Below are 10,956 nucleotides of genomic sequence, written 5' to 3'. Positions count from 1 at the left end.
AAAAAACAGTAAAATAGATGGATAAAAAAAAAAAAAAAAAAAACGTTAAAATGAAGAGAGATGGAAACATCAAAATGGAAACCAAACCATCTTGAGATGAAAACAAACGCGCAGAGAGGCCAATAAAAGGGAAAATACACGCGTCGAACGAGCGTGAGGAAAAACCTCCAAGCAATCATCACTGCGCTCAGAACATCCGCGGACAGGCAGATTTTTATATGCCTCCTTCAGAGTGATGCATTTGCCACTGTTCATTTCTGCGTCTAGCAAAACCAGTTCAGGCTTCCTCCATGTGCCAAGTGGTGATAATAACTCCCCCCCCATTCACTGCACACACAAACAAACCTTGTAACCCCTCCCTTATAGCCAAGCATGATGGGAAATAAAATTTCAGAAAATAAACAAAGACAAATTATTATGTACAAAAATATAAAAAATAAAATTAAAAAAAAACACAACCTTGATGTTGGAAGGAATATTTACATTTCTCTACTCAAAGAAAAAGAACTTAGCAATGTCAACTCTGAAATTTTTGAAGCCTACAAGGCAGAAGAAGAAAGTGATTGTGGTGGGGTGAGTGAAAATGGAGGCATTGCGGAGAAGAGCAACCAGGGGGGAGATGGCACGTACGTTAAAATAAATTTCAGAAAACGGGAAACGCACACACATGGGGGAGGAACACACGTGAGTAGAAAATGTACGGACGCAGGAAGACACGAAGAGGGGAAACCCACAACGTTAAAAAAAAAGCAGCACCATGGGTATGGTGATCATGGGGATAGCAATGGGGAGAGTGCTACTGAACAACGAAGCGATCACCAGAGTGATGGACGAAGTGATTCCCCAAATGAGAAGAGACACTTTGAGCTGGACTACGGCGTCTTCTTCACCGTGGACGAAAGATCCAGCATGTATTCGCAGGTGAGGAGTAGCACCCACGTGAAAAAAAAAAATAAAATAAAGGAACGAGGCAACATTTCTGAAGAACGAAATGACGGGGAGGATTCGAAGTTGAAACGGGGTAACCGAAGAAAGGGAGCCACGTTACGAAGAAAAGAAAGTAGTTTAGAAAGAAACAGCACAGTTGCTACACGAAAGGGTGAAAGTGTACACATGGTTGACGACACAAAGGACAGCACGGTTGGGGATATCTCCGTCGGGCACACCTTCGAATCGTACAGTGGGATGAGGAGCGCTGCGCACAGCGTGTCGGAGAGTGCCCCAACGGGTTGCAGTGAGAACCGCGATGAGTCCTCCTTCAATTCGCTTTCTCTGCATCTACTCACGGATGTGCCCCACACCCAGGGGAAAAAGCCAGTCAAGTCAAGGGGAATGAATATTCATATGTGCAAACAGGGAGACACGCAGAGATGTCTTAACTACTCGAAGAAGCCAAGTCATACGGCGGGCAATAGCACCAGGTTCCTAAATTTACTCAAAGGGAAAAACATCTTGCGGAACATTTTATCATTCATGAACTGCAGGGATTTGTTGGAGTTGCAAAAAACGTGCTCCATGATCTACGTCCTCGTGAGCGACTTCTTAGATTATATATGCCTGCACATATTTTTAAAATTTAAGAGAGCCTACGAGGGGTACTTCACTCCCTTCGATTGCTTCTACAAATACGAGGTGCTGTACACGGAGAATCCGTCTTTCCGTCTGGACTGCATCCTACTCGCGAAGGTGAGTGGGGTGTCGATGGGTAACTCGCCGCGTTACCATGCTTCCTCCCCATAAAGGAATTCGCTCCGTAAAGCAGTCTCTCCCTAAAGAAGCCTCTCCACAACACTGCTTTCCCCCCCCCCCCCCCCCCCCTGCAGATTGAAAAGCGCGCTGTCGGGTACAACAACCGATTCGGTTACAAGTACAAGTACCAGTTCGACGCCAAAAAGCAAAGCAGCTATCACGTGTACTACAATTTCAACGTACTTAAAAAAAACATACCGAGAAAAATTGAAATACACAAAGACATTTCGTATAACAATGGAGATGACATTAACGTCTCGCACATCATAAGTAATGACGTCTGTGCCAATGACTACATATGTATACCAATAAATTTATTTAACATAATCGGCACTGTTAATTTGCATTCAATTATTTTTATGGAGAATAAATTGAGCAGACACGTCACGTACACTAACGGCTTGGATGACCAGCTATGGTACGACAGAGAGGAATACAAAACGCTGATCAAGGAGGATAACTTGGTTTCGTCTGAATGTTTTCTTCCATATTTGAAGCACGTGAAGACTATTTACTCCGGGATCGACGTGACCGTTATGAAGTCGACCTATAGGGCGGTCCAGCCTGGTACTAGCGGAGAGTCCCTTCGCAGCAGCGCCATTGCTTATCGTCACCGCCGTTTATCCCCACAACTGCTTAACTATGTCACCGCTTGTCCTTGCCGCATATCCTCACCATTTTATCAATTCTCCCCTCCGCAGGAAAACTCGGCCGCCGGAGCTACGCCCTCTGGGGAAACCACTTCATAATTAAAAGCAAGCCAGACCCCGTGTTTACATTTCTGAAGCGAGAGGGGTTGCAGCATGACTACATTTATCATAATTTTTATCTGCGTGTGGGGGACTCTATCGTTTTTTACTTGATTCGTGGTGGCAATCACGACGTTTGAGTTGGGGAGGAAGTGTAACACATTGTGTCTTCGTCCCATTTTTTTTTTTTTTTTTTTTTTTTTTTTTTTTTTATTTTCCCCTTTCGCTGCATTCCCCCATGTATATAGTTATGCATCCACCGGTGTGGTGTGCGGCACCAGGTTGGGCAGACTTTGCAAGATCTGCTTCGTCCCATTTTTTTTTTTTTTTTTTTTTTTTTTTTTTTTTCCGTCACTTCTTCCGCACCACCTTGCCTCGCCTTTTTAATTTCCCTTATTTGTCTCCCCTTGCACGGTGATGTTATGTGCCATTTGGCCACTCGTCTTTCCCCCCCCCTCTCTCTCTCTCTCTCTCTCTCTCTCTCTCCTTTCCTCTCTCTTCTTCAATGCGCTAATTAACGAACAGCAGTCCTAATGACTCCCTCTGGACATTTTTATTTCGAGCCAAAAATATTTCCAAATTTTTTTCATACATAAAATAATTCAGTAAATGTGTGCGGGTCTGATTGGGAGTCTTCCTTCGCAGGGACTCTATGCAATTAAAGAGTATTAATTTTTGCGTGTCGTTTAGGTAGAGAACATTGCCTAGGCAAATCACAAGAAGTTGTGAGTGCAGCTGTTCCGTATTGAGGTTGTAAAAGTGGAGGAAGTGCAGTATGGTCAGAATATCATTGAGGTAAATGGGGCAGGTAGCTATCTCTCCTACATCAGCATCATCCATCGTGTTTGGGTCATTTTGTCCAGCGCGGTGGAATTTCACACACTTGCCAACCGCTTGGCGTACGAGATGTAGCAGTTTTTCTGTTATGCTTAAGTCCACAATTTTGCGTCGTACGAAACTTTCGCAAATGAAAGAAATCTCTGACATGTCGAGGGAGCTACACACGTTTTCGTTTTTCACAAATATATCTAAAAAGAAATTAAATGAATTTAAATAGGACTTCAAAATATGGAACTTCAAAAATGGCATTCTTAGCATATAACTCAGGAGGAAGAAAAAATTTTTCAGCAATTTTTTTGTTGCGTGGTGGAACTTATTTCCATATGGTGCGTCTTCCTCGTATAGGACAAAGTTGTACGTGTACTGCTGGTCGTATAAGAAGGCAAGCGCGTCGTGGAGACGATGCACACCACTATGGAAGACGCCGCTGCCTGGTCCTTCTTCCTTCGTCACCCCATTTATAAAGTCGTATATGCGCTGCTCAGACCACTCGTTCATACTTGCAATGTACTCCCCCAGGGCGCGCTCTACTGCCCGGTTTAACTTTTTATCCGTGTAGTAGTTCTGCGCGTCCATGAAAGCGAGCAGAGTTAGCATGTTCTTGCATAGAAGAGGGGTCCTCTCTTGGGCGATGAAGTACTTCACGACATCGTCAATCAAGTCCTGCACATACAAATTTTTGCGCGCCAGTTCTTTGTCGTGAATAAAAATGGTTAGTACTTCTTTCATTTGGAACATTTTTCGCTCGTCCTCCGCTCCCCGTGCGACGAATGCTTCTGCTTGCTCGTTTGCTTCAACCGCGCTGACCGCGTCGACGCATTTTCCCACCTCGTGTTTTATCTGAGTTAACAGTGTGCCTTTTAACTTAAGCCCCTGATGCTTCCCCTCTCGGACTTTTATTTTCCTCTTTTCCCTCTTCACGTTTAGGTTAATAAACTTCACACTATCCTTGGAGATCTCCTTTTCGTATTGCTCCATGTCTACACTTTGTAAATTTTCGAGGACGTTTTCTGCCTCTGTATCATTTATATGTTGCACCATGAGGGGCTCCCCCTGTGGGTGTTCCTCACCCGAGGAGTGTGTTTGCTCTTTATCACCATGTTGGGTGGTATCACTTCGTTTTGTATTATCCGCCATGGAAACCTCTCCTTGGGGGGAATCACCTCCAGTGCGACAACCCCTGTCCATATTAACTAACCTAACTTTATAAATCAGAGGAAGGTGATTTATGGCGGAGTGTAAATTGGTATGCGGTGCGAATAGTACCTGTGACAAGTCATAGGAAAACTGATTATCAATTTTAAAATAATATACTTCAAGGACGCTTAAGATTTTTCGAAGGACGTAACTATCTTTGTAATTGATTCTGCACATGAAGTAAAAAAGGATGAAGAGATCCTCGTAGCCAAACGAGTAGTTTATAGCATTTTTTATTAACTGGAGAAATTTTTTTTTTTCATCGTTATAAATGTAGAAGGCGCACAGGTGGACAAAACATTTGCCGCTATTTATGTATTTGCAAAGGTCGTCATTAATTGGCATCATTAATTGCTCTGCTTGTATTTGCCCCGCCTTCATCCTGTCCACATGTTCCATTTCCTTTGGTTTGTTCTCCTTACTCTTCAGTGGAGCCACTTTCCCAACTGCCTCCTCCCCCTGCTGGAGGGCTTTTGCCCCCGGATGGTCAATCACCTTATGTATTTTTTGCTCCACGTAAAAATAATCGCTCACAATTTTGTTGAGCTGCTCCTTGGGGACGCTGTTGAAGAAAAACCGCCTCTGCATGCGATGAACCGCCCTTAGGAAGGCGCGCCGTTTCATTTTGGACTTGTGTGTGTGTCTTGATAGGAAGCAATAGCGATGTAATTCTGGCCCCGTAACGTTGTGAAGTTATGTCCGACTTGGCAACGTAACACAGCTGAACTCAAAAATGGGGGTACAACCAGGGGGGAAACACTCTCCGAGGAATAGTTACCCCTGAACTTCAGCTGACATAGCAGAATGGCGAAACGGGAAAGTGGCCTCTCACGGTGTCGCAAAAAAAAAAAAAAAAAAAAAAAAAAAAAAAAAAAAATGAAAGGGGAGACGTGTTGTCACATCATTAGCAGAGGAGAGTTATTTTAGTGGTTAATTTTTTTTGCTGAAAAAAAAAGGGATGGTAGGGTGACCCAGATGCGCGAAAAGGGCCAATTTAATATGCGCTGTTGAGTATTGAACCTACCGTTTAGTGTCGACACGGATATAGGGGCGATCCTGCAGCGGAGCTTATGCGGAATTTCGTGAAAGCATATTTTTACCGTTGTGCTGATTAACCATGGTACCGCTTAACCGTTGTACAGCTTGACCAATGTACCTTTTGGAGTACGCCCAACTTGGTGGAAGCAAACCTGTGCATGCATCCTAGTCTGCCCATGCTTACATCCCCAACGCAACGAACAACAACGCGTTGCCCTTCCGAGAAGGTCCACCGACTTGGAGCGGAGACAAACAATGGCATGATGCCCCCCTATGAGTGGAAATAATACTATACGCCAAGTGGAGTAGTAACAGCAGAAACACGCTGAGTTGGCAGCGGTGTCCCCCGAAAGGAATGCGTGCTTTTCGCATCTGACCGCATTCCCCTTTTTGTTACTCTTCCGCCTCAGCCAACAGGATGGCGGAGGAACCCACGCTGCGCAGCTTTCTACAGCTGGAAGGCGTGCGCGACAGGTACATCACAGACCTGAACACTGAAAAGCAGCGGTTCTCATACGCAGAGCTGTACGAGGAAGTAGAAAATCTGTGCAGCTTTCTAAAAAGCATCAACGTGCAGCCAGGGGAGGAAATTTCCATCATCCTATTCAATAGCATCGAGTACGTGGTAACCTTCCTGGGCATAAACTACAACCAAAACATATGCCTTCCATTGAATACAAATTTGAAGAAGGAAGAGTATGTAAAGTATTTAGTAAACAACTGCAAGTATATAATTATACACGATTATGATGAGGGTGACGACAATTATTCTGCGATAAAAAAAAAACATGGGTATTACAAAAATGTGTGCAAGTCGATTGAGCAGTTAGGCACGGAGTATAACATTGGGGTTATACGAATTAGAAAGAATAAAGAAGCACCGTTTTTTACGTACTCGTTAAGCAGACCCTGTGGTTGTAGTAGCCACCAAGCTGGTATGAACAGAAAGCTAAAGGAGGACAATGGGTTGAACAAAAAAGGAAACGATGTCTGTTTGCATCTGCACACGTCCGGAACAACCAGTAAGGTGAAGATAGTTCAACTTACGAATGAAAATATTAAAACGACCATTAGGAATATTACCACTTCATACGGATTGAACAAAGAAGACAACACAGTCATAGTGATGCCCCTGTATCATGTACATGGCTTAATCGGAGTGCTAATGCCAATGTTGTATGTTAAGGGGAATGTTCTTTTTCAAATAGGCCACTCCTTTAGTGCTTCTGAATTTTGGAAGGACGTCGTGCGTCATAACATCACTTACTTCTCAGCAGTACCAACCATTGTGAAAATATTGCTTCTAAGATATGACAGCGATTATTTCGTAGATGGTGCAAAGGTAAAACACAAATTGAGGTTTATTAGGACGTCCAGTTCTCAACTGGATGAGCATATGGAACGGGAAGCAGAACTCAAATTCGAGACTAACATTTTTCAGGCCTATGGTATGACAGAGGCATGTCACCAAGTGAGCACAAATAAACTTATTCACACTGATGGGGAAAACGTAAAAATTGCTAAGAAGTACAAAAGTGTAGGTATTCCAAATGTAGGGGTGGTTATATACAACCACGAAAAGGAGAAAGTTTGTGGAAAAAATGAACTGGGAGAAATTTGCATTAACGGTAAAAATGTTATGTTTGGGTATAAAGAAATGAAGGACAATGAAAATATATGTGTTCATGTAAATACTTTGAAGGAAAAGGCAGAGTATATGGAGGGGAACAAGTTCTTTGTCATTGGTGAATCTGTCCCTTTTTTTAAAACTGGAGATGTTGGTTACGTAGATGAAGAGAACTACCTCTTCATTGCTGGCCGAATTAAGGACATAATCAACAGGGGGGGCGAAAAGATCATTCCAAATGAAATTGATGATGTGGTCAGGGATGACCCTCGGGTTTCCGACTGCTTAGCTTTGGGTTGTAACGATGAGGTGTATGGGGAGGCCATCCACGCGGCCGTCATTTTGGACGAGAAGCAGTTGCCTTGTGGGGAAGCCCCCTTCCTCCAGAAGGCGCAGCCGGGAAGTTTCACGTCTGGGGCCACTTCGCTTACTCAATCGTTTACCACCCCCCAGCATGGCAAACCACCCCCTGAAAACGAATTCAACGTGCACGTATCGCTGAGCCTGAACCTTAAGTACCATCACCTGCGGGAGGAACTGACGGAGCACATGAAGAAACGACTGGCGGATTTCAAAGTGCCAAAGAAGATATACTTTGTGAATCATTTCTTAAAAACTGACACCGGCAAGGTATCGAGAAGAAAAATGGCAGAAGGGGTGGACCATTTGAAAAAAACTTCCCTGAACCTATTCGATGTGTTAGCCTTATGTTTGAAGAAGGCCCACCTGGATGATTACATTTACGGGTTGTATGGAATTCCATTGAACAAAATTATTTACAGTTTTTTGCGCAACGATATTTACTACATAAGTTTTAGGAACGAAATAAATGCATGCCTCAGTTGTAGCTATGTAAATTATTTTGACCAAGACAAGGCAAAGAAAAAGGTGGGAATTATTTTAACATGTTCAGGACCCGCATTTGTAAATGCCCTACCAGGATTATACAACGCCAAGGTGAACCATTTCCCACTTGTCCTAATATGCTTTGAAAATTTTACTTCTAAATATTTGACTGAGTTTGAAAAGCACCACAATTTCCAGTTCTTTCCACAGCAGCAATTTTTAGCAAAGGCCAAGGAGATGTGTGCAGGGGTGTTCCATGTAGATTCGCCAGATGCCTTTCCTGAGCAGCTGTACAATTGTGTTGAAACATGTGTAAGGATGAAGTCTCCGGTTTACTTAAATTTGAGTTATGACCTACTCGGGAAGGAAGTGACCCTTGACAAGGCGTTACACTTATTGGATCTAAGTGACTGCTACGCACGCAAGTACCACCAACCAATGAACGTGTTAAACGGACAAATTACTCTCTCCACGGAGGATGACCAAAGGTTCAATAAATTGTTGCAGCTATTTTGTAGAATTTACCAAAGTAATAGAAGAGGAGCGATCTTCCTAGGTACCAACTGCAACCATGGCGTTAAGTACGTCTTGAAATTGTCTCACTTGATGAAAATACCCATATATACGAACACCATGGCCAAGTGTTTTATTAAAGAAAATTATATATATAATGCTAATCAGTGTAAATCATTCCTCTTCGAAAATTTGGACTTTTGCTTTGCCTTTGGAACTGTCTACAATTTTTATTTCAACTTTGGAAAATTCACAAAATGCAAAAAGGAGAATATGCTTTGTGTGGACTTAACGAATGATGTATTTGACCCTCAAGTGGACTCTCACTGCGAGCACTTCTTCTTCTCCGACTTGTACAGAGTTGTGAAGCAGTTGTATTTCTCCCTCAAGGGAGGATGGGCGGCCCTCTCCATTGATGTGGACGCACGAATGAGCTGGGTGGCTGCTATCCAAGAAGCTAAACAGAAGAGCATACATAAACTTTGCTGTCAAGTGGCGACGAAGCATTTCGTTTCTGAATGTTTTACCATGGAGCAGGTCATGCTTATCCTTAGACACTTGCTGCTCGATTATTTCTTTACTCAAAATAAAATTCCAGCGACATACAAAAGGTACTTTATCGATTATTTTAAGTACGTTGACAGGGAACAGCTGCGCGGGGTGTTTCACGAAGAGGTCCTCCCTCATGGGGATGGCCAAGTGGACCAGGGCGCACCGCAAAGTGACTGCGATATCAGTGACAGCAGCTCGGAGGAGGGAGACCAAAGGGAGGACACGACTGGATACGCCCTTCCCAATAAGAGCAAAATGAGGGTGAACACAACAGGGGCGAAGAGAAAGCACAAGTTCCTCAACCAGGAAATAAAAAAAAGAGTCGTGATCACGAATGAAGGGTCCATCACGCTACACTTGGGAATATTATATTTGCCCCAGCTGGGGCCATACAATTTTGTCTTACCACAGATTAATGGCATGATGGGTGTATCAATGAACGCAGCTATTTGTGCCGCTCTGAATGATCCGGAAAATATCGTTTTTGCAATTTTAGGAGATTCCTCTTTTGGATTTACCTCCAACGAAGTGGAAACCATATGCCGCTTCAAGTTAAAAATTGTTCTCATTATTTTAAACAACAACGGCATATACGGCGATAGGGACTTCCAAACGGAGGGACCATATTTTGACGAGGTGAACAAGGATGCCCATTTTTTTCTTCACAATCCTTCCGCTCTTTACCATTTTAGCAAGTATGAAAATTATGTGACTGCCCACGGAGGGTATGGGTGCTATGTGGATAATCGGGAAGATTTTGTCCAGCAGATCAAGCATGTCATGAGCGACAGTTTTAACTCCTTCCCAGTGCTACTAAACGTTATCGTGGGGGACGCGAGGTCGGTTAAGTTTGACGTGGACAAGTATATACAGTGAGGGTATGGAAGAATGGGATGAATTTTTTTTTTTTTTTTTTTTTCCCCCACATAACCCACGAGGGGGGCCAATCGGTTGATGGAACGATCCATCTTTGCGACGGTGTCTCAGTGTGCTCATTTATTTATGTATACCTGTATAGCTATCCCCCTTTTTTTATCGTTTAATTTTTGTACCAGACGTGGCCACATGCACACGGTTATCTCTGCATGCACGTTGTTAGTATAAATATTCATGAAAGAGAATCCCCCATGTATGCAAGTTTTTAATATTTAATGATGAACACTTGTTTGGAGCCGCTCCCTCGAAGGGTTGGGGAAGCGAGCCCAGATCATTTCAATTCGTTTATGTGGCACACACGATGAATATGTGTCACTTGAGCTGCTCAAAAAAATACTCCGTTATAGGAGGGTCGGAACTGGCAACAACTATACGAGCAGGGTGTGCCAAATTTTGTTCAACGAACCTGTTAAGCGTCTGAGCGTTCGCTAACCACGTAGGTGTGGTGCGTTTCGGTTTGTCAACTTAATGTGGGAAAGCAAAGAAAAAAAAAAAAAAAAATGGACACAACGGAGTGGGCCCATAAGTGTGTCACAGCCACTTCTGTTTCACGGCGCAAGTGGACACAGCTACCCAAGCTGGTTGCAATTGCGCACATGTGGTGGTTATCACTGACACCTTGTTTGGGAAGGCAGACCCCCTCCCCCTCAGGAACAAAAACAAAAAAATTAACGTGTCAGTGTGGCCCCCTTTTGGCAACAACGTACAAGTGTTCATTCAGTATGGGGATGGAATACTTGAAGGAACTGGCTCATGCCGGAGGGGCAAAAAGATTAATTGGACTTTTTCACCACAAAAAAAAAAACCCAAGTTTCACCTGTACAGGTTTTGTTTGGCCAAGGGGGCATACTGTTACCTCTGCATAAAGTTATATATGAGGTATGCGAAATTAAAAAAAAAAAAAAATGC

At 43.3% G+C, this 10,956-nt stretch overlaps 3 protein-coding genes across 3 annotated transcripts; 2 read left to right on the top strand and 1 right to left on the bottom strand.

The window, feature by feature from the left end:
* Positions 1-372: 372 nt before the first annotated feature.
* On the top strand, positions 373-2,638 carry AK88_02220 (uncharacterized protein; the record flags this gene model as incomplete). Its single annotated transcript, XM_012479854.1, has 3 exons — positions 373-1,686; positions 1,824-2,316; positions 2,451-2,638. 3 exons carry the CDS (start codon positions 373-375, stop codon positions 2,636-2,638), a joined length of 1,995 nt encoding a protein of 664 aa, XP_012335277.1.
* Positions 2,639-3,008: 370 nt separating this feature from the next.
* Positions 3,009-5,159, bottom strand: AK88_02219 (uncharacterized protein; the record flags this gene model as incomplete). Its single annotated transcript, XM_012479853.1, has 1 exon — positions 3,009-5,159. The coding sequence occupies one exon, from the start codon at positions 5,157-5,159 to the stop codon at positions 3,009-3,011; it is 2,151 nt and encodes a 716-aa protein (XP_012335276.1).
* Positions 5,160-5,991: 832 nt separating this feature from the next.
* AK88_02218 (uncharacterized protein) lies at positions 5,992-9,987 on the top strand (the record flags this gene model as incomplete). Its single annotated transcript, XM_012479852.1, has 1 exon — positions 5,992-9,987. One exon carries the CDS (start codon positions 5,992-5,994, stop codon positions 9,985-9,987), a length of 3,996 nt encoding a protein of 1,331 aa, XP_012335275.1.
* Positions 9,988-10,956: the final 969 nt, after the last annotated feature.

This window comes from Plasmodium fragile, assembly GCF_000956335.1.
Source record: "Plasmodium fragile strain nilgiri unplaced genomic scaffold supercont1.21, whole genome shotgun sequence".
Classification (NCBI taxonomy): domain Eukaryota; phylum Apicomplexa; class Aconoidasida; order Haemosporida; family Plasmodiidae; genus Plasmodium; species Plasmodium fragile.
Note: the sequence above shows the minus strand (reverse complement) of the source record. Positions and strands in the feature narration are given on the sequence as shown.